This window comes from Eublepharis macularius, chromosome 17, assembly GCF_028583425.1.
Source record: "Eublepharis macularius isolate TG4126 chromosome 17, MPM_Emac_v1.0, whole genome shotgun sequence".
NCBI lineage: Eukaryota > Metazoa > Chordata > Lepidosauria > Squamata > Eublepharidae > Eublepharis > Eublepharis macularius.
The window spans coordinates 8,544,617-8,568,112 of NC_072806.1; the positions used below are offsets into that span (position 1 = coordinate 8,544,617).

The window sequence follows — 23,496 nt, forward strand, 5'->3', positions numbered from 1 at the left end:
TTTTCCAATTACATTTCAAAATATAAAACATATTTACAATGAGCTTCGGTTAGAATGAAGGGCGGCAGATGGAAAGGAGACGTGTATTGGTCGGGATTATCCGAGAGGCCAAAACAAGCAGAATCTATTCTGTGACCTCAACTTGCCCTCATGGCAGTCCCAAACTTGTAAGGCTGTAGATATGGTGGCATCAGGGCCAGATATGGCGTCTCTCTCTGACCTGTAAAAAAGAGATTTCAACTTCTTCTATCTTTGGTTTGTCTCTTTAAAGGAGCTCAAGGACCACGCATTGCGAAAGACTTTTCTCCGCCTGAGGTTCTGGATAGCTGCTGCCAATCGGAGTAGACCAGGCCTTGACAAATTTTCTTTGGTTGTAGGAAGCAGACAAAATATTTAAGATTCATTTTCTAGCCTTCTGGGTTTTCTATTTTAATGACTGTAATTTCTAATCATTGTGACAAGCACTTCATGCGTATGTATCTTTATGTCATACAGCAAGTCATACAGCAAGGTTTGTACTTCCCCCAAAGATCACTGAGAGACACTAAAATAAAACCACTGCTGGAAATCCTAGGCACCACAATGAGATTTCTAGGTGCCATGGCGACCTGGCACCTGGGATTTGTTGCGCCCTGGAGTTGACAATATTGAGGTGGAGTGGACCAATGGTTTAATGCTGTATAAGGAAGAGAAAGAAGTTCGTAAGGGAAATGGCCGTAGCTGAGTAACAGAGCATACACTCTGCAGGTGGAAGGTCCCTGGTTCTAACTTCATCACCTTCAGTTAAAGTTGGGCAGTAAGTTATGTACTATGTCTTTCTCTGCTAGAGACCCTGCTGAGCTATAGTCAAACATACTGGGTTGGATGGACCAACGGCCTGATCCTCTTTCAAGTTTGGATTTGGATTTGGATTTTCATATAACCAACAGTGCCATCTTAAACACAAGATCTGAGCTGTGACTGAAGAAGTATCTGAAGAAGTGAGCTTGAGTCACGAAAGCTCCTACCCTACCACAAATTTTGTTAGTCTTATAGATGCTACTGGACTCTTGCTCTTTTCTACTGCTATAGGCAGACTAACACGGCTACCCATTTTGATCTCTCTTAAACAGAGTTGCATTTCATTATGGGCTTGCACTCTTCTTAATCTGCTTGGGACGGCACTGCTAGGAACGATTCCAAATTAAAAGTGTGACATTAGGAGTCCTTGATTGTTGTACGTTCTACACATTTTTCGTGAGCTGTGCATGGGATGGTTCAATGCAGTTGTTGATTCCTCCAGTGTGTGCATGTTCGCATTGTGGGAGAGGGGAGACATGCAGGAACTGAAGGCAAATTGTGTCTATGCTCCAATTCTGGACTTAATGTTACCCAAGCCAGACAAATTTCTACACTTGAATTCCAGAGATGGTGGTGCACTGCAGGGCAAAATTTCAGACCCGCAAATCAGGGCCAATTCCAGGTCAGGGGGGGGGGGCTGGGCAGAGAGTGCTCAGCCCCCCCCCCCATGCCCAAACTAGGCTCCCCTCCCATCCATATGCCCCCACTTGCCCATGCCCACTTGCCCACCACCTGCAGTCACTGCCCACTCTGCCTGCATGCCATTTCCCTGATGGTGCTGGGTGGTGAGTGCAGCTAGCAGTGGCACTGCCAAGGCCAACAGGAATGCGGAGGGTGTGTGCACCACCCATGCCCTTCTCCAGCAGTGCTAGGCAACATATGCAGCCGGGAGCAGGGGTGACAAACCCATCACAAGCAGGCAGTGTGGAAAAGTGTGAGTGCAGGCATCCAAAGAGATGTGTGAGTGGGCCTCCCCAGAACCCACGGGGCCTGGCAGCTGCCCCACCTCGCCATTTGCTGACACCAGCCCTGCCGTAAATGAATGGGGGGAAATGTGCCATCTCCGCTGGCAAACTGCAAGGAGCTGGTACATCAACTGTGGCAGCAAACAGATCTCCTTGGATGCAGTTTTAGAGAACTGGTTATACATAGAAAATTGTATCCACTCCTGATTAGCAAAGCCAAGACAGGGATTAGGCGCTCTGTAAAGTGGTGATAATACATATGCTTTTTACCTGAAAACAGGTGGATAGGAAGGCTTAGAAGCCAGGACCAAAGAAAAGAAAACCAGCCACGGGATTTGCATTTTATACTCTCGGGTTGGTAAAGAAGTAAACCCGCTTTAGTTGATTCAGCAGATTTGCTCCTTGCTTTGGGTTGAGAAATGGCATGTTAAAAAGCTGTTTTGCTTGTTAAAATCAAGAGCCTTTAACTGGGGGTGGTGATGATAGCATTTACTTTTTTGTCTGCAACTTGCAATGCATGGAGGACAAAGCTGACTACCAAGATGCCAGACCTGCAGGTGCTGATGTAAAATCTCTCTTACATAATATACTATTTATGGCGTCTCTCTTCTTCTGCCCCCCCCCCATCACTTACTAGTACTTGGAATTTTTGATGTACAAGATAATAATTTGGTATCAGGTTTTAAGTTCCATGGGGCTGTCAAGTGATCTCTAGAGATTCAGACAACTTGGTACTTATGAGCTGTTCTAGGCTATATTTTTGCTGCTTTAGCTCAATTTTTTTAAAAAAAAACTATTGTTTTTAGTGTTAATTTTACAATACACTTTAATTTTTGTAATCAGTTTCAAGAATCCTTTTTAGAGAGTAAGTATTTTGCATTTGGGTGTTGTGTTAAAGCACTATTAAGTCACTCTTGCAAAAAAACAAAAAAACAATAGATGACTTCTGGTGATGTCTAGAGAAAGCCAGCGACCATTTATTGAACATTTTTAAACCAAAATACACAATACATAATAATGTTTACAATTACTTTTAATCGTTTAATATCGTTTCTTGTATTCATTGTTTCAGACATATTATTACCGGTCTATTTATTTGCTTCATTTATACTCCACCATTCTCCCCAATAGTAATGAAAATGGCTTACTTTCTCCATTCCTCCATTTTATCCTCACAACAGCCCTGTGAAGTAGGTTACGTTGAGAGTGTGCAACTGTCCCAAGGTCACCCAGTGAGCTTCCACGGCAGAGTGGGGATTTGAACCTGAGTCTCCCAGATCCTAATCTGACTCTCTAACCAATACACCATGCTGGCCCTCTAAGAGTTGCACTGTCTTGCACCCAGTCAAGCAGGTCCCCGGTGGAAAAGCATTTCCATTTGCAGAAGAGGGGTTGCTGCTGACTTCTACTAATTGTCTCTCCCACTTTCATCCCTTGTGCTATTCTCATTTATTTATCATACTGGATAGCCCAGGTGAGCCTGATCTCATTAGATCTCAGAAGCTAAGCAGGGTCAGCCTGGGTTAGTAATTGGTTGGGAGACCTCCAAGGAAGACCAGGGTGGCAGACGCAGGCAATGGCAAATCACCTCTGTTAGCCTCTTGCCAGGAAAACCCCACCAGGGGTCACCATAAGTCCACTCTGACTTGAGGGCACTCTCTACCACCATTTATTTTTGTGTTGCATTGTACTTTATTTATAGTTGTGTTGTTTTTTAAAGTTGATGTTATCAAATAACCCTTAAAGATCAGTAACTGTGATTGAGCAAAGGATACCTAGTGAGATTTACGGCAGAATCCAAGTCTTTCCAGTCCTCAGGTTTAATATTTAATCCATGCTACTCCATGGTTGCATTAGGTCCACCCGCATTGCTTTGAAATTACACAACGAACTAATTCGGTTTTGTTGTTGGGTAATGAGATTCCCTCAACTTCTCCAAAATTCCTTTGTCTATGATAGATCTGCCAACATCTGTCAATGATGTTGATACTACTGGAAACGTACACCCGCACAGTACTATCCCAAGCCTCAGTCTTCTGCATCGAGCGTGTGCACCCGTGCGCACAACAGCCCACATTCCAGTAACCACGAGCGTAAATGAAATATTCCACTGCTGAGTTTTGGAAAGCAATGTGGGTGCTGGATGATTGCGTTAAATGCAAATACTGCCTTGGACTCATGCCTCGTTTTTGGGTCAACGTCACATTGGGAAAAAAAATCTCTAGGAAAGTTATATAAGTCCCAAGGCAGGCGATGTTTATGGTATATTAGACTTCAGCCTTTCATCAATATTTAACAAGATTTCCCCTCTCCTACCAGCAATATCTCTTTTCAAGCCCTGCACTCATTTCTGAGCCTGGTGGGAGCTGCCGTGCTAGATTTGCAAGCGGCTTTAAGAACATGTTTTTGCGTTCCTCTCCTCTAGCTCTGGAGTTAGATCATTGGCAGCTTTGACGCCCAACATCAAGCATTTGCTCCAATTCAATGACTGGGTTTTAAATAGCGAATTGAATGGATACCCGCTTCTGTTCTGCTTCTGTCCAACATCCTGTTCTTGGTAAGGAAGGGCCATGGCTGAGTGGCAGAGCACCTGCCTTGCATGAAGAAGGTCTGAGGTTCAGCCCCTGGCATCTCTGGTCACAAGGATCAGGTTTACTCTGCCAGTCAGAGTAAACAGTCCTGGCCTTAGCAGATCAATGGCCAGATTCCGTATGAAGCAACTCCATGTTCTTATGCATCCCCAAAAGATTTCACAAGTTGTCTTTAGCTTCCTTTCAGAAGTTAGGTGAGACATGGCCTTCTTGGTTGTGGCCCCTCAGTTATGGAACATCCTCCCCATATCTGACTTTTGACCATGTGGCCACTCCACCAGGAGCTTGGCTCTTTTGATAAACGGTTAATAACGGAATCGCATCCTGGATCCTATCTTTGAGTAAAAAGAGTGGAATTGATAATGTGTATGTAGTTCCAGGTGGATGGGTTTTCAGTTACATTCCCCCCTCCCTCATGAGAAGAATAAATCAAATGGTTTTTACTATTTTAGTGGCAACCTTCTCTCCCTTGTAACAGGCAGTCAAGTTTGATTGTATGTCTGTGTAGTAATTTGAATCTAGCTCTATGACCAGGGCTCATTTCAAGGGGGGACACACAGGAACGCAGTTCTGGAAGTTCCCCAAAGAGGTCACATGTCAGGTGGCCCTGCCCACCTGACTCTTGGCCATTTTGGGCCTGGATTGGGGCCGAAACAGCCTGGATCAGGCCTCTGACGGGTGGTGGATCACTCTCCCGCTCGTCAGCGGCCTGATCCTGACCATTTTGGGCCCCTTTTCCACCATTTTCAGCCCCTTTTTGCCATTTTGGGCCCAATTTCGGCCCTGAATGACCAGGATTGGGTCCAAAACAGACAGAATAGGTGATGTCAGGGGCCGTGGCATATGCAAATCAGTTATACTAATGACACACTTCCAGTGATGGCAAGAGGCTTGGCATATGCTAATAAGTTATGCTAATGAGTTCCTCTGGCTCTTTTTCTACAAAATGACCCCTGTCTATGACTAAGGTGAAGCAAGGTTACAGGCTGTATTAAAGAACTCCTTCAAAATGGGGCATCACAAGTCAAAGCTTGTGCAGTGTAAACGACTTCGAGTTTGAATGAATCCCAAGTCAGGAAGTCTTCGGTTCTAATCTTTACTGGGCCATGAAAGCATTAGGTGGCCCTAGAGGAAATGGCCCCCACCAATATGGGAATGATACGTCCACTCTGGAAGTTCCTAAAGATAATTATTTTATTCTTCTAATTTAAATTAGAGGCATTGCACATTTAAAATGGTTGTTTAAGGTCAACACTAAAACTTTAGGAATAGAACAGTACCTCTCAAGAACCTGAGAGGTAATTGCTCCTTATGTTGTTGCACCTATTGTCAAAGAACGAATCTCTTTGGCTGTGAAATAGTTAACTGTATACACAGGAAGGCCTGGCAACACCATTTTTTTTAAATCGCCACATATCAGTTCTGAAAAAAGTTGGGAATGCAATGTGGAAAACATAGAGATGCAATGGGCTATTGAGGACGTTGTCTGGATTCTCTGTTGAAATTAAGTGAATGGTTAATGGTAATTCCCGGCTAAACTATGTGAAGAACACAAGGAACCAACCTGCAGCTGAGCCAAACTCTCTGGAATACTGAATACAAAATCTAACTGTGAAAATTAACATGAGCCTCTCCAGAATGCCACTTTCAGCAATCCAAATTGGAATTGTTGCAGGTTAATGCAGGGTGGGTGAAGCTTCTGAAAGGCCATTCATAGCAAGGATGATTCAATGTTTCCCATTGACTCTGCCTGCTCTGGGCTTGGCTTTCTATATGGGGATCTGTACAATCGGGATTGTACACCTCTGCATAGGTCTGGATGTATAAGTCTTCAAGGCTAGCAATCTGCCGCTTTTAAATTTGTTCTTATCATGTAATTAAGTTGGTCTTTATAGTTATGTCCAGCAAAGCACATTGGAGTTGGCAGTGATTCATAAATAAACCATCTTCATTTAAAGAAAATTTAAGTCTTTTTCTGAAATGTTTCTGCTCCATGTTAACTCCGCCTCTTCTTTTTATGCAGAGCCATGAATGACATTGGAGATTACATCAGCTCTAACATAGAAATATCTTGGTTGCCCAACTTGGATGATCTAATGAAAGGGTACGCACGGAACTTCAGACCTGGGATTGGAGGTAAGAACCTGATGTGTCTCTCAAACAGCAAATACACAAAGATATTAACTAGAGCTGGCTGGATCATATCTTGTCATATATCTTGGCTGGGTGTGATAAGACCCTCTGTGGTTTGAAGCAAGTGAACTAGAACTAGAACTAGAATAATATTTATTGCTTATGGCCAAAGATCATTGCAATTGAGCGAATAAAACACACCAGTAAAACATAAACAGTAAATGGTAACACTATAATGATAAAAACACATAAAATCAGGGCTTTTTTTCTGGGAAAAGAGGTGGTGGAACTCAGTGGGTTGCCAGCACAGAACCACACAATGATGTCACTTTGGGTCATCTGAAACAAGGGGGGAGTTTTTTAAAGTTTAAATCGCCCGCAGCGAAAATGGTCACATGGCTGGTGGCCCCACCCCCTGATCTCCAGACAGAGGGGAGTTGAGATTGCCCTCCCCACCGCTCCAGCAGTGCAGAGGGCAATCTCAACTCCCCTCTGTCTGGAGATCAGGGGGCGGGGCCACCAGCCATGTAACTGTTTTCAAGAGGTGCTGGAACTCCGTTCCACCGTGTTCCTGCTGAAAAAACCCCCTGGATCTCCTGCAGTTTAGTCCAACACTCTAACTAATCGCATTGCCTCTTTTCCCACTGGATTGTGGATTTTTCAAATATCTTAGTCTTGATCAGAAATTGGTACCATGTGTATTGGAGGATGAGGGGTATTGTACTATTAGTGAGTAAATCTTGGTTGTAGCAGAGGTGGTAAAACAATGTCTTTTTGTACCACTTCAAGACAGCAAGTGGAGGCTTACTTGACTGACTCCTCCTCAATTCAAAAATTCCCTGCTGTACAGAAAACTAGATTTCAGGAGAAGGCTAGGGTTTTTATCCTAAATTGCTAGTTTTCTATGTGCGGGGAATGCCTCTTCCTAAAAGATGATGTCTCTCCTGTTACCCATGCGTACCTTAGATACAAAGTGTACTCTTTTTCCTTAAGAACCCCTGCTTGTTTAATTCATTTGAAAATGAATGCAGATTGAATTGACTGATCCACTGCAGTACTTTAATTGGATGGCTGCTCTGTTCACACCAACTCGCAGAACGACACCTTGCAGTAACGACTGAAGTGGGTTCCCTTTGAATAGTCTTTCATCTCTTTCTCAGGCCCTCCTGTTAACGTCGCTATAGCTATTGAGGTCGCCAGCATCGACCACATCTCGGAAGTGAACATGGTAAGTTGCCCTGAGAACAAAACCGTCTGCAACATCATGTCAAACATTTTGCTGTAGAAAAACAGATGTACTGGTTTTCATGTGAAGTGAGAAGCCTGGTAAGCCAAAGAGACTTCCCTAGGTTCCAGTGGCAAGCAGTTCCAAAGTATGACATGCTTCATTAATATATCTTTCCAATTAAGTCAGAAGGCATGTAGTGACATTAGAGGTGCTTCCAAACCCTGCTTGTCTTAGTTTCTCCATGGCTTTTTGAAGGTCCAAATTCTTCTTCTTTCCAAAGTGGAATGGATGTATAAGGAGTCCTTAGATTTTGTTTCCAAATTTTGAACAGAAAGTAAACATGCACTTTGGGTTTCTTTGATACATGTGCCTCTTTCCCTTCTCTACATTATCTGCATACCTAGCTGCATTGCTAAAACAATATACAAAAGCAATCTTGATGGGACTGTGCATGTGACTGCATCACAATTTATTTTTGTGCCATTTTACCAATCCATAGGAGTGTGCATTTGTGAGTAAGTTAAACACTGCGCAGGCAAAAAAAAATTCATGAATTAATCATATATACTACAGTTGGCTTGGTGATCAGCATGTTGTGCATGTGTGAACATGAACATACAAATCTCACTTCCCAAATATGAACTTTTCCAAAACTTAATTGACAAATGGAACCTCCATGTTCAGAGGCTGTATGCGGCTGTTTTCACACAGCCAAAGCCTCTGGAAGATCGCGCAAAAGTCACGGAACGAAGGGTCTTCCTAGCGCGATTTCCCAGCACGATCCCGTCTAATGGCGTGATTTCTGATGTCATTGTGCCATTAAAGGGGATCATGCTGGGAAATCGTGCTAGGAAGATGGTTCATTCTGTGAGTTTCATGCGATCTTACAGGTGCAAGACCTGAGCAAGGCTGTCAATGGTAGGATATTTTGGAGGTCATTATTTCATAGGGTTGCCGTAAGTTGGAAGCAATGTGAGGGCACATAACACACACACATCAGATGCTGAGGGACAGGTGAAAAGGACTGGCCTATATTTCTCTCTTGTCATATCTTTTATAGGTTAGTCATTTTTATATCACTCAAGAGAGCTGTCATGTCTGATCTCCTTCTTGAAAGAATCCTGGGAATTGTAATTTGCTAATGGCAATGAGAACACTTTGCTAGAGATACTAACATCTCTCTTCCATCATTCCCAGAGTTTGCTGAAAAGGTTTAAGTCTGCATTTTTAAGGAATGTATAAGAAGGTATGCTGGTCCCATGTCATCCAATTATTTTATTTTATTAAGCGTATATATCCTGCAGTTCACAAGAAAACTTGCATCAACTAATTACATCTTAAAGTGGTTTTTAAAATGTCACCACCAACAAATGAATTGGCATTAATAACAATAAATAGATTGTTGAAAGATTCAGCACATGAATAAATATAGATAAGGATTAAAAGCCTGAATAGTCCAACTTGGCCCAAGCTTGTCTGAGCTTGGAAACTAAGCAGAGTCAGCCACGATTGTTGTTGTTGTTGTTATTTTATTGGATTTATTATCTGCTCGCCCCATAACAGGGTCTGAGCGAATTACACCATAAATAAATAAATTACAATAAAAGCGCATTAAAATAATACAGTATCACAATACATTCAGGTGGCAACCCAGATTGCTTATTGGATGGGAGACTGCCAAGGAAGATCAGGGTCGGTATGCCAAGGAAGGCAATGCCAAACCGCAGCTGATCATCTCTTGTGGTGAAAACCCGATGAGGGGTTGCCATAAGCTGGTTGCGACTTGACGGTTCTTAATTATTATTATATGGACAGAAAACGGCTACCATTAACAAAATGTGTGGGGGAAACAAATATGTTTTGCCCCAAGCTAAGCCAAGATGACTTGGCACCGGGCAAGTGGTTGGTGGGAGAGTATTCCATCGCCCTTTTAAGAGTGGTGGTCCCTGGAAGTTCCAAAGAGCCCAAGCAACTGATTGTAAAACATGAGCAGAACCACAAGTGACAAAAGGCACAGATTGGACACTTGTCTGCTTCCCTCAAGGTTTGATGGGAAATGTAGGCATCCTGGTCTCGCAGCTTCGCTCTCCGACTGCTGTCCAATGGACTTTTCAACTGTCACTTGTCCAACATTCCGCCAAGCTGCCTACATTTCCCATCAAAACTTGAGGGAAGCAGACAAGTGTCCAATCTGTGCCTTTTGTTACTTATGGTTCTGCTCATAGTCTCAGAATTCTGCTACTCTGAGTTTTTTCTGTTCCCCCCCTTTCCAATTTTGTCCCCCCTACCCAATTAAAAAAAAACTGCCACAGACTCTCCTGAATTACAAAACTTGCTCTGGAGAGATGCTAGCCTCATTTTCCCTCTTAGGATTCAGTGTGAACCTCCTGTGAGATGGAGATGCTAGACGTGTGGCTGGGTAGTTTACTGTGTTCTGCATTAGTAGAACTTTTGTCTATCGATGTAGGTCAAATCATGTCAGCTAATTGGAATATAGAGACAGTGTATCTTTGAGCATTGTATGAGGTGGCCAACCCTCTCAAACCCTGCCCGTGAACTTTTAGGGATTAAAATACTGGATTAGATCTTGGCATCATTCAGCGGACCAGTTCTTATATTCTTCTCTCTTAGTGTACATTTGCTGTGATAGTTCACACATGCATACTAAGAGCCAAGCTACAAGTGAGAAATTACACTTGCCTGGCAAGTGAACAGACTCACGTGCAGGGCTGGCGCCACCATTGAGGTGGTGAGGCGGGCACCGCAGGCGCTGGGGTGCCGGAGGGGGGCGCCGGAGGAGGTGCTGGGGGCGGAGGCGTGCGCCACGGAGCTGGCGTGCCTGGCGCACAGCTGCTGCAGCTGGCCAGCCCCGTGCCGCCGCCACACGCCCCCGGCTGGGCACAGCAAAACTGAAATGTGGAATTTGGAGTCAAAACAGTGAGGGGGCGGGCAATCTGAAATCTTCTCTAGATAGGAGTTCTAGGTGAACAATGTTTTCTTCTGGCAGCTTTGTTCTGGAAAGAGATTGGTCAGGCGACGTGTGGGTCCTCTGAGATGCACTATCATTGCTATAGTGGTTTGGTGGTGTAGTGGTTAAGTGTGCGGGACTCTAATCTGGAGAGCCGGGTTTGATTCCCCCACTCCTCCACTTGAAACCAGCTGGGTGACCTTGAGCTAGTCACAGCTCTCTTAGAGCTCTCTCAGCCCCACTCACTCACTCACCTTACAGGTTGTTTTGTTGTGGGGATAATAATGACGTACTTTAAACCGCTCTGAGTGGGCATTAAGTTGTCCTGAAGGGTGGTATATAAATCCAATGTTGTTGTTGTTGTTTGACATGAGATCCAAAAGGATGCTGTTCTATCACTACCAGGCAAGAAGGTTTTGAAGCAACTTTGCCCAGTTTTCTGAATGCACCCTTCTGGTTTTGGATCTGAGTTCTAAAACTGCCATGGTGATTCTTGTTCTTAGGAATATACGATGACTGTCTTCTTGCATCAAAGCTGGCGAGATGACCGGCTGTCCTACAATCACACTAACGAAACTCTAGGCTTGGACAGTCGCTTTGTGGACAAGCTCTGGCTCCCGGATACATTCATTGTCAATGCCAAGTCCGCCTGGTTTCACGACGTCACTGTGGAGAACAAGCTCATTCGGTTGCAGCCGGATGGGGTCATTCTGTACAGCATCAGGTAAAAAGAAAACCCCAGGGTGGAGAGGTAAGGGTGAGGTTTGGTGCCAGCTAAGAACTCTCAGCTGTAGCTGGCAGCCACAGGGTTGTAGGTAATCTTTATGGTTGGCACAATTCCGAATGAGCTCATATGTTTACGAGCTTTCTCACTGAATGTTTGCATGAAAAAAACTCAAACTGTTTCCAAGAGCTCTGACTCAGCTCGAGGAGTTGGCATGTGCACATGGATAGAATTCCACAGCCAGGGTGTCACAACTGACAAGGCCCTGTTCACAAGGTTGGGGCAACTAGAGCAGGGCCTTTGCAGATAATCTCAATATATTAAAAGGCTTCTATGAGAACGGGTGATCCTTGAGAGCTTGTGATCCCAGACCGTACTAGAACTTTTAAAGATCAAAACCAGAACTTAGAAAGAAACGGGTAACTCCGTAGTTCCTTAAAGGTATATGAAATGTCAAGGTTTGACTGAAAATCACAGTTGTTGTTTTTTATTGTCCTCTTTGTGGATAGAATTACGTCAACGGTAGCCTGCGACATGGATCTTACCAAATATCCTATGGACGAGCAAGAATGCATGCTGGATTTAGAGAGCTGTGAGTTGACTCCTGAGATGTTTATGAATGAGAGAATGGGTTGAAGATTACCTTTAGCCATGGCGGTCAGGTCCCAGGGTGTGTACCTGCTGGGAATGAACAAGGAGACAAATGGCTAGGACTTGCAGAGCAATCAAAGACTGCACAAGTCACTGTGTTTGTTTGTAGGGATATGACAGAATTTTGCAGACAGCAGCCTTGTTCTTCTCAGAAGGGTGGCTTCTAGTGGGCCTCCAAACAACTCGGCCACACTGTCAAAAGCATCAGACCTGTTGGCCCTCCAGGGTAGATGGTTACCCACTCCTGCACTGGATGGTCCCCTGGTCTGATCCAGAAGGGGTCCTCTTATTTGCTTAAACTCAGAATGAAGTTAAACCTGTTTCTCACTGAGGTGGGAAAATACTGCTTCTGGGCAATACCATACTGCAGCTGGAAGCTCCAATGGAAACCCTTCTATTTTAAAATGAAAATCCCTGCAGATAGAAAACTAGCATGTAAAGGGAGCCCCCCCTGTTCCTGGATGTGTGAGTTTTCTATATGCAGGGATTTCAGCTCTACCAGCACAAAAGCTTAGCTGAATTGGGGGCTCCTCCAGAAAGCCTTTAAAAACTGATCGGGCAGCAGGATAGCATGCAAGCTGCGCAGCAAGCTGCTTTGTGGCTGCGCAGAAATTTGTTGCACAAATTCCTTCTCTTGGAGAGAGCAAGGTGGACGGACAGAACTGATAATTGTTGCACTTGGGACCAGTGAATTAGTATTAATCTCCATCTGTGCATTTTGTGCTTAAAGGCAGAGGGAAGAGGGGTTGGTCTGTTTTTTGCTTTTTCAGAAAATGCAGTGCTTGGGTGAGGAGAGCTAAATCCTGCCCTTCTTTACCAGGACGCATCTTGTTGCTTGCAGAATTTTACTTCCAGTTCAGGGTTGATACTAGATATGAGATGGGGTGGGAGTCAGGGAATACTTCAAGGAACAGAGCATTATGCGGTGGGCTTCTATCTCCCATGTATTTTTCTTTCTGCCTGTGTGCTTGAGCGCACACACAAAAGACTACCTCCCCCCTCTTACACATACAGGCAGGCAGGGCTCATTTCGAGGGGGAACGCACAGGAACGCAGTTTCGGCAGTTCCCCAAAGAGGTCACCTGTCAGGTGGTCCCGCCCATCTGACTCTCGGCCATTTGGGGCCCATTTCAGCCTGGATTGGGGCCAAAACGGCCCAGATTGGGCCTCTGACGGGTGGTGGATCACTCTCCCACTCAGCAGTAGCCCAATCCTGACCATTTTGGGCCCCTTTTCACCCATTTTCAGCCCCTTTTTGCCATTTTGGGCCCAATTTCGGCCCTGAATGGCCAAGATTGGGTCCGAAACAGCCAGGATAGGTGATGTCAGGGGGTGTGGCACGTGCAAATCAGTTATGCTAAGGACACACTTCTGGTGATGGCAAGTGGTGTGGCATATGCTAATGAGTTATGCTAATGAGTTATGCTAATGAGTCCCTCCAGCTCTTTTTCTATGAAATGACCCCTGCAGGCAGGCATATGAATAAAAACACGTGGACCCCACCGTCCTAGTTTGGCCCTCTCAAAGGCTTTGTGAGTCAACTCTCTGTGTTGGGCTCAGAAAGCGCTGGGCCGCGTTGCATACTGGTGAGTGGTTTTGCCACTGACTCCTTCTCTTCCTCCTTCCTCCTCCTCCGGTTTCATTTTTAGCACTGGTTGTTTTTCTAGGCAATTAAGCACAATACATTTTTATCCTGTCAAATTTAGCAATCTGCTGGTTTCTTTTAAACTTATGTAATCAGCAAATGCCAGAGCAGCTAACAATAAGATAGCCATTTACTCTACTGGCAAGATTTTTTTTTTTTTTTTTGCAAAGGGCCGAGTTCTTAATTTAATTCGAGGGTTGTGATTTCAGGGCAATAAACATTTGTAGATGTAAAGCCTCTCTACAAATTCATTAACCTTTAAAAAATCAAAAGGAAATTTTTTCTTTTGGTTACAGAAAATAGATCGAGTGAGTTTATTGCTTCTGCAAGAATTCTATAATAGTGCAGATAAACCACAGAACGTGGCCCTGAGCGTGGAATTTAGTTTCCTGTCAGTTTCTGAAGCATCTTTTGGTCTTCAGGGATTCCTACATATGTTGGAAAATGTATGGGACAGTGTAATCCCTGAAGCCAGAGGAATCGCTTCTCTGGGATTTCCCCTTCTGGGAGGCCAAACCTGCATCCTCTTTTCTGGGTCCCATGGTTAAGTGACCATGGGCCAGTCGCACAGACTCAGCCTAACCTAACTCACAAGATTGTTGTGAAGATAAAATGGTCCCTTTAGGTCCCTGTAGGGGAGAAAGATGGGATATAAATGGAGTATAAGATTGCAAAATGCCGTATGTGGAATAGAAATGGTTTCTGCAACCATTCTTAATTCAAGTTGCAAAATGTGGCCTTCCTGAACCCAGAAACCACCCAATGCTGTGGCCTTGCTTAGGCTAAACAGGTCAAGACTTGGGCCGATTCCAGACGACTAACCTGAAGGTGCTGCATGCCGCCATGTTCCAGATCGCGACGGGGAAAACGCGAAATATCACATTTTCTCACGCGAGTTTGGCGCGATGTCGCGCCAAACTCGCGCGAGAAAACGCGATATTTCGCGTTTTCCCTGTCGCGATCTGGAACATGGCGGCATGCAGCACCTTCAGGTTAGTCGTCTGGAATCGGCCTTGATCAGTAACCTGGCCGTTTTCACATGCCAGTAAACCCTCTAGAAAATCGCACAAAACTCATGGCATGATGGTGTCTTCACAGCATGATTTCCTGTCATGATCCCGTTTAATGGCACAGTGACATCAGAAATCGCACCATTAAACAGGATCATGACGGGAAATTGCGCTATGAAGACACAGTTGTGCCATGAGTTTAGCACGATTTTCCGGAAGTTACAGGTGTGTGAAAATGGCCCTGGATAGGAGACACCTGGAGGGCCCTTTTAAGAGCAAAAGTGAGCTATAGTAAATACTTTTTTAAAAACTGGGGTTTCCCCCCCAGGGGTACTCCAAGAGTGTTCATTTTAACGAAACCATTTCCCCCTTGCACTTTCAGGGAGCCCTATGAAGAGAAAAAGGGTGCCATACGACTGGGGATTTTAAAAACCCCCTGGAAATTAACCTATTGCTATAGCATTAAGCTACAGCGATACCTTGAGTTCCGATTTTAAGTAACTGTGATAATGGCAACTACCAATAGTTAGGGGGGAGGGATGAAGCTGACTCTGTGCTCCCCCCCTCAAAAACAAAACAGCTCCAGACATGAAACTGGAGCGAAAATGTCAGGTAGAGGCAGCCTAAGCTTTGGTCAAGCAAAAGATCCTGCCTATTGACATTTTGCTCCCTGGAATTTGAATTTCAGATTGGGGAAATGGCACAGTTGAGGCTTTGGTAGATTTCCTGCCCCAACTGCTGCTTTTCAGATCAAGGGATAACGGATTCCTAGTATTGTGCGTGGTTTGTTCCTAAATTGCTGACTGGCAGCAAACTGGGTTCAAACGCCTCTTTATGCCTACACATCCCTGGATCCCACGTCCTGTTGAAACACATTTGTGCCTTCCGACTTTTTTCCTGCAAACGGTTTTGGTTTTCTAGACAAAGATGCCCACGCGCAAGAGAGAATGTTACCTATGGCTCCGATAAAAGCAGTTTTCTGAGTTTTATCCTCAGTTTGTCAATCTCCCGTCTCTTCCCAAGTCCCTGTTATTTATTCAGTTTCTTTTGGCAGATGGCTACTCCTCAGAGGACATCGTCTACCACTGGTCGGAAAACCAAGACCATATCCATGGGTTGGATAAGCTGCAGCTTGCTCAGTTCACAATCACCAATTACCGGTTCACAAGGGAAATCATGAACTTCAAATCAGGTGAAGAACGCAGTCAAGAGCCTTTATAAGTGCTATATAAGCTGAGAGGGCTTTAAGGAGACACACACACAGAGGAAAGGTCAATTGATGGTTGTTAGATGTGATGGTTGCATGGATCCCCCATGTCCTGAGTCAGTGCACCTCTGAATACCTGTTGATAGGGGGCAAACAATGAAGGAGAGCTGTTGCTGCATAATGGTAAAGAGGTTGGGCTGCGAATCAGCACTCTTGCTGGTTCAAATCCCACTACTGCCATGAACTCAGTGGTGGCCTTGGATAAGCTACACCTCTCAGTCCAGCTCCCCAGCCATGGCTAATAATACACTATGAGAGCTGCTATAGCATAGTGGTTACGTGGTTGGACTGCGAGTCAACACTCTGCTGGTTCGACTCCCACCACTGCCATGAGCTCATCAGGTGAACTTGGGTAAGCCACTCCTCTCAGCCCCAGCACCTCAGCTGTCGTGTGGGAATAATAGTAACACTGACCTTGTTCAGCGCTCTGAGTGGGCACTAATCTGTCCAGAAGGGTTGTATATAAACACAGTTATTATTATGAGAGCTGCTGCAGCATATGGGTTAAGTGTTTGGGTTGTGAATCAACACTCTGCTGGTTCGACTCCCACTTCTGCCATGAGCTCAACAGGTGGCCTTGGGCATACCACTCCTCCCAGCCCCAGCTCCCCAGCTGTATTAAGAGGATAATAACAACACTGACTTTTTTCACCACTCTGAGTGGGCACTAATCTGTCTAGAAGAATGGTATGTAAGCACATGGTTGTGGTGTTATTATTATTATTATTATTACCTTTCAGCTTCCTTGGTTGGCTCCTCTTGGAACCACGATGCTGGTCTAGATGGACTTCCGGTCTGATCTAGCAAGGCTCTTTGCCTCCAGGCATCACTTCCAAGAAAAGATGGATTCAAATATAGAAAGCTTTAAAAAGAGATAATCATAGCCAAAATGTCACAATTAACTGTGTTATATCATTAAAAGCCACTAAAAGATAAAGAAGAAAATTCTGGCTAACCCATTTATCTGAAAATCCACGTAAACTAGTACTGGATGATACTGAATGCAAATTAATACACAGTTATTTTAATAAGATATATTTAGTTTGTGTTGAAGAGACGAGCGATGTCATATTTATGCGAATAGCTTGGATAATTTTAGAAAAATTAACAATACAGTGTGTGACTCTGTACCATATGATTTCCCCCTTGCTTTTAGCTTTATTATCCCAACCGTTCAAAATCCAATATCCAAGCAACTCAGCAATAGCCTGGGCTTGACAATAATTCCTTAAGCTTGAACAGTTTTTTCCAGTACAATACAATGTACTCAATGCCAGAGAGAAGAGTCTTCGATGAAGGGCTTCAGCGCAGCTGTCATTTGAGTTAATTGCGGCAGCTTCCCAGCCCATGAAGTACGAAACGTCATACGTCTAATAATAATCTCGCATCTACAAAATCTCAAGTGTCACTTCAGTGACCAGTACAAATTGTTGTTGCAGCAACGCATTCCCTCAAATTGTCCCTAGATGCATTCTGATTTCGGTATTAATTCTATAAACTGATTCCAGTTCTTTGGGCAAGAGATACGGCTTAGTTGGTAGAGAGCCTGCTTTGCAAGCAGGTGGCCGGTTCAGTCCCCGGCATCTCCAGGTAAAGGATTTCAGGTAGAAGGTGTCGGGAGAGATTCTCAGACCTGAAAACTGGGAGTGCTTCTGCCAAATCAGTTAAATAGACTAAATGGAGCCAGTTTGGTGTAGTGGTTAAGAGTGGCAGGACTCTAATCTGGAGAACCGGGTTTGATTCCCCACTCCTCCACTTGAAGCCAGCTGGGTGACTTTGAGTCAGTCACAGCTCTCTCAGAGCTCTCTCAGCCCCACCCACCTCACTGGGTGATTGTCGTGAGGATAATAATAGGATACTTTGTAAACCGCTCTGAGTGGGCACTTTGTGCTGAAGGGCAGTATATAAATCAAAGGTTATTATAAAGTTATGTCCTTAAGCAATTTCTGAACCCTACAACTGACTTGCCAACCCAGTGAATCAGCCAGTTCTGCCCTTCTGTATTCTTCCACTTGCAGGATGTTTCTAGACATGCTACTCAATTCCTTATCGGCACCATCCTAATTACACGGGAGTAAGCCCCACTGGATAACTGACTTGCCAACCCAGTGAATCAGCCAGTTCTGCCCTTCTGTATTCTTCCACTTGCAGGATGTTTCTAGACATGCTACTCAATTCCTTATCGGCACCATCCTAATTACACGGGAGTAAGCCCCACTGGATAAGCTTAAGTAGGATTCTGAGCAGACATGCTTAGGATCGAAGTCTCTGTTTTTGCCCTTTAACGCTCTTTGATATTAAACAGTTTCCAAGGACTCTTCATTTTCCTCCTAGTTTTCTCCTATAACAGGCCAAGCCCATTGCTGTTTTTCTTAACGAATGCACATAATTTTTTTTTTTTAAAAAAAATTCAAATCAGCTTAAAATAAATAAGGAGCAAGTAAAGCTTATTTCAACCACTCTGCCAGTGTCAAAAGCAGGGGAAATCTTCCTTCTTCTGCTGGCAGATTGCCATTTGTAATGAGATTTTAAAATTCTAACGAAAGCTGTGCCCAATATACTGACCCAACTTCTCCTACAACAAGACAGCCACAAAGAAATAGCTTTATAAATGCTTCTGAAAGATGCCTGGGCTTCAGCCACTGCTCTGGGAGAAGTTTCATGGTTGCCCAGGAGGACTCCCAAGGATGCCTTTCCGTGGGTCTTGGCTGTGAAGATGATACTGTTTGGAGAGCGCACTCAGTTGCGGTAAGGCGTCATGGAGAAGCCAGTCTGCCAGCCCCCTGCTATCCTTTTTTTCTTCCCAAGTATACACAGAAAATGTCCTTGCTTTTAAAAACAAGATTATTAGAACTTTCTTTCATATTTGAGCATCCGTTGATGCAGTCCTCAGAAGCAAGTGGCAAAGCTTTGCCTGGACTGTAACCAGGGCTTTTTTTCTGGGAAAAGAGGTGGTGGAACTCAGTGGGTTGCCAGCACAGGGGGCAACTCCTGGCAGGAGGTGGTGCCCCTGGGACCACGTGCGCGCATGCAAAGTGCGCGCATACTCCCAGGACCGCACAATGACGTCACTTTGGGTCAGCTGGAACAAGAGGGGAGTTTTTTAATGTTTAAATTACCCTCAGTGAAAATGGTCACATGGCCAGTAGCCCCGTCCCCTAATCTCCGGACAGAGGGGAGTTTAGATCTAAATTCCCCTCTGTCTGGAGATCAGGGGACGGGGGCACCGGCCATGTGACCATTTCAAGAGGTGCTAGAACTCCGTTCCACTGCCTTCCGACTGAAAAAAAGCCCTGATGGAACCATTTTAGGCTGCAGGTGATAGGTTGTACATAAAAGTCAGAGGCTGGAAGGTCCACTACTGGATATCCAGCATGCTTTTTATTGCTAAATAGCAGCTTTGAGTGTTATGGGTGTGTGTGATTAACATCTGGGTCGTGGGCCATAAGCAGAAAGCTAACCATTCTACACTGTACCATTTCTGTGACCTCACATGATCCCTCAGAGCACCTATTTGCTCTTTAAGGAGTCCCAAGGAAACCGTTTTTCCTCTTCTGAGACCCTGGAATGCCACTGCCAATCAGAGTAAACCATGTGCTTACGTTTTGTTTCTGCAATGTTTTGTATCTGTATTCAGATCTATGTTTGTTTTCAAATTTCTGTAACCCAACCCCTATTTATTTATTTACATTATTCATTGTCCGCTTTTTTCACTGAGACTCAAAGTGGATTACACAGTGTGAGTCAATATAGTCCATTCCAAAGACAGTTCGATAAATAATGTCATAGGGTACCTAAATGCAAATTTTCAGAAATTTAAAAACAGCAGAAAGCCAATACAGAGTTGAAGAAATGCTGAAACAGAGCATAATCAATTCTAAGACTGACATATTAAACAATACAGGAGCTACCTAGTAGGATCATATAAGCAATAGACAGCACATAGTAAAGTAGTACGTAGTAGTAAAGTGTATAGTCCCTGTCTCTTTATTGATGCATCTCTTTGAGATTGTTGAACATTCCAGCCACTGATCATATTGACTTAAGCCCTGTAATCTGCCTTGTGTCTAGTGAGAATGGCAGAATATAAATAAAATAAGATAAAATAAATACAGACGAATGGGCTGACTTGGCCTTACGTCATGTACATATGTTCACTTAATTCTTTCAATTAGATCAATGGTGGTTGTGGGTTTTCCGGGCTGTAGTTACTGGTTACCGGTTTTAGTGACTTTGAAATCTCTCTTAAGATATATGCATCTTTTTTCTCTCCCCCTTGCTTCTGCGATTTGTCCAGCAGGTCAGTTTCCCCGTTTGAGCCTTCACTTCCACCTGCGGCGGAATCGGGGTGTTTACATCATTCAGTCCTATGTGCCTTCCATCCTTTTGGTTGCCATGTCGTGGGTTTCTTTCTGGATCAGCCAATCAGCTGTGCCTGCCCGAGTCTCATTAGGTAAAACTAGATCCTGTTCTCTTTGGGGATTTTTGCAGGCTGCTAGAGCCGTTGTGATGATTCAGAGAGGTGGCTTTTGTTGAGGTTTTCAGCACATTGGAACCATTTTACCGCTGAGCTTTGACTCTCAAAAGCTCATATCCTGGAAATCTAGTTGGTCTTTAAGATGTTACTGGATTAAAATATTTCTCTTCTACTGCAGATGAACACAGCTGCCCACCTGAAACTATGGCCCTTTTCACACTACTTACCTGCTCCCGGAACGTTGCGAAATATCGCGCAAAAAATGCGGAAGATAGCGTCTTCGTTTTGCGCGACATCGCGCAAAACTCTCGTGAGATGATGCTATCTTCCGTGTTTTTTGCATGATATTTCTCAACGTTCTGGGAGCAGGTAAGTAGCGTGAAAAGGGCCTATGTGTCTGCCCCCCCCTTCCCGCTGCCACTTCGTCTACCACACCACTGGAGGGCTTTTTTTGCCAGCTGAAAAAAAAATTGTAGTTTCTATATTGCTATAGTTACTGCCTCCTGTAGGCAATGGTGGTAGAGGCTGTAAGAGATGACCGAGAAGTGTGTGGAGGAAGTTTCCATGTAGAGTCTTCATTTTTAAACGAAGCACTGAATAAATAAAGCGGCCATGTAACCAGACAGTGTCAATAAGCGCGGCTTACTCAACTCGGATGTGATTGATGTTGGGAATTGTAGGTGATAAAATGATGCTAATGATACGGAGCGGGAGCTGCTTTTAAGGCAGGTCGGCATTAAAACTGCGATATTCTCAAAACAGAATCTTTCTTCTATGCTACTTCCAGGTATAACCACTGTACTCACCATGACCACCCTGATGGTGAGTGCCCGTTCCTCTCTGCCACGGGCTTCGGCCATCAAGGCTCTGGATGTCTACTTCTGGATTTGCTACGTATTTGTCTTTGCCGCGTTGGTTGAATATGCGTTTGCCCACTTCAACGCAGACTATATGAAAAAACAGAAAGACAAACTGAGGAGCAGCCGGCAAGCAGGAGAGGTCAGTAGGACCCTGTTGGGTTTGAGCACTTTTAAGAGTCGGCTATCTCCGTACGAGACATCTACCTCTGTACAAGTCGGCTACACCTATGGTGGGACTGAAGCACTGACATTAACAATGTGATGAAAGTTTGACTGTGCATTGTAATGGTTGACATGCTGGGTGGATGGGTTTATGATAGCTAAATGGAATCTCCGTTTAGAGATTAAGAGAGAGTCTGCACCTGAATATCATCTGGCTGTGGCCTTCAGGTTGGCCGTGACTGAAAATGTGATGCTGGACTAGATCAACTTCTGATCTGATCCGGTGGGGATGATCTTATACCTCAAACACACTTCCTCGAGGGTTCTCGAAATGATGTCACAGTGGGTGCCTTCAGATGGACTCTGGGAAATATTCAAGCCACCCCCAAAGGCCAGATTACATTGTCCTGGCTGGTACAAGTTCATTGCTGCTCAGCAACAGAATATACCGGATGAATCCAAGACATATCAATTTAAAGAATCTCGAGGCTTAACTAGATGAAATCGGTGGAAGGATCTTCCTAGTGCTTTAAAATCAGAGGTAGCAGCTGGCAAGGGCATCAATTCACTATGCTGACTATTCTTGTTACATGATCTTCTTTATCCAATACAGGAGAAATTCAGCATGAAATCATGAGTCTGTCTTTAGTTCTCCAGCTTGGTGTCTTTGTTGAACTGAAACTTGCTGATCTTCCCATTCACTCTCCTCATCCACTCTCCTGTTTCCCTTTCAGGTCAACGTGAAGAACGCCATTGTTATGTTTTCCCTTTCGATAGCTGGCGTCAACCAGGAACTTGCCGTTTCCAACCGGCACCACAAAGTCCCCAAAAACCCGCCTGGTTCATTTGGTTCTGTGGAAGTAGAAACGGGAGAGACGAAGAAGCCACAGGGGGCGAAATCGGAGAAAAAGAGTGGCCTGAAGTCCCTCTTCAAGCCCATTGACGCGGACACCATCGACATCTACGCCCGAGCGGTCTTCCCAGCAGCCTTTGCGGCTGTCAATGTCATCTACTGGGTCGCCTACACGATGTGAAGGCCCAAATCACAAGTGAATCGCATTCCAGTTAACTGAGATGCTCCAAAGCAGGACTTCATATGGACCTCAGCTGGGGCCACCTCTTCTCACAGCATGTTCCAAAGCCAGGAGGGTATTTTCGCCAGGGCAAAAAGGTTTAATTTTCCTGCTTCCACTCTACCACTGACACTGGCTCCCTGGTAAAGCTAAGGAGGCAGCAAAAGCCCATTTGGTTGACTGTTCGATGCTCTCCTCTTTTGGCCTCTGTGGAAAAAGCCAAGCATCACCGTCTTCCCAAGTCTGGCACAAAATAAATCGCCAGCCAATCAGTTTCTACCATCAGCCAATCCCATGCAAGAGTTGGACATTTTGCCTCCTTAACGGATAACTTGCAGTTCGTAGGATGTTGCCTCCCATCTGGGGGCAAGGAGGGATAGACAGAGCCAAAGTAGAGTGGAATGCACCGGGCTGGAGCCAGGCGAATCCTGGGCACAGCGAGGACAAAGTTGCTTTGGGTGCCCTTTGGCAGGGGGGCTGAAAGAGCAAGCATGGAGGAAAGAAGAGGATAGATAAAGCTTTGGGGGTGATCATGAATGGAGCTTTGCCATCTGGGTTTTATAGGCATTTGAAGCAATGGTGCCCATCACAAGATGAAGCATATTTTTTCTGCCTGGGCTAGTACAGCTTTGGCTGGCAGGCAGCCCATATCTTCACCGTTCTGAGAATTTTCTTCTCTTTTCATTGGCAGCTTGGAAGTTTCCCTTCTCTTTACCACTCTTTGTGACAGCTCCATACTGGGGCTAGCAGGTCATCTGTGGCCAGCCATATTCAGCCCACATGTGACTGGGGGAGTGAGGGGGTGTAGGGAACACAACGGATTGAATTTCTTTAGTAATGTCATTTGGGCAGCACTGGTAATATCTAGGGTTTTTTTTTAATATACCATTTGTCTTGGATAA

At 44.7% G+C, this 23,496-nt stretch overlaps 1 protein-coding gene across 2 annotated transcripts in view; it reads left to right on the forward strand.

Annotated features, from left to right (window-relative positions):
• GABRD (gamma-aminobutyric acid type A receptor subunit delta) overlaps positions 1-22,725 on the forward strand; it is a 34,311-nt gene extending 11,586 nt beyond the window's left edge. Inside the window, exons 2-9 of one of the 2 annotated variants that reach the window (XM_055001505.1) lie at positions 6,420-6,532; positions 7,690-7,757; positions 11,229-11,449; positions 11,959-12,041; positions 15,810-15,947; positions 20,320-20,475; positions 21,287-21,498; positions 22,256-22,725. In XM_055001505.1, coding sequence (XP_054857480.1) covers positions 6,420-6,532; positions 7,690-7,757; positions 11,229-11,449; positions 11,959-12,041; positions 15,810-15,947; positions 20,320-20,475; positions 21,287-21,498; positions 22,256-22,555 — 1,291 coding nt within the window. In that variant the 3' untranslated portion in view covers positions 22,556-22,725. The remainder of the gene's footprint in view (positions 1-6,419; positions 6,533-7,689; positions 7,758-11,228; positions 11,450-11,958; positions 12,042-15,809; positions 15,948-20,319; positions 20,476-21,286; positions 21,499-22,255) is intronic. The other variant, XM_055001504.1, reaches the window with a different exon arrangement.
• Positions 22,726-23,496: the final 771 nt, after the last annotated feature.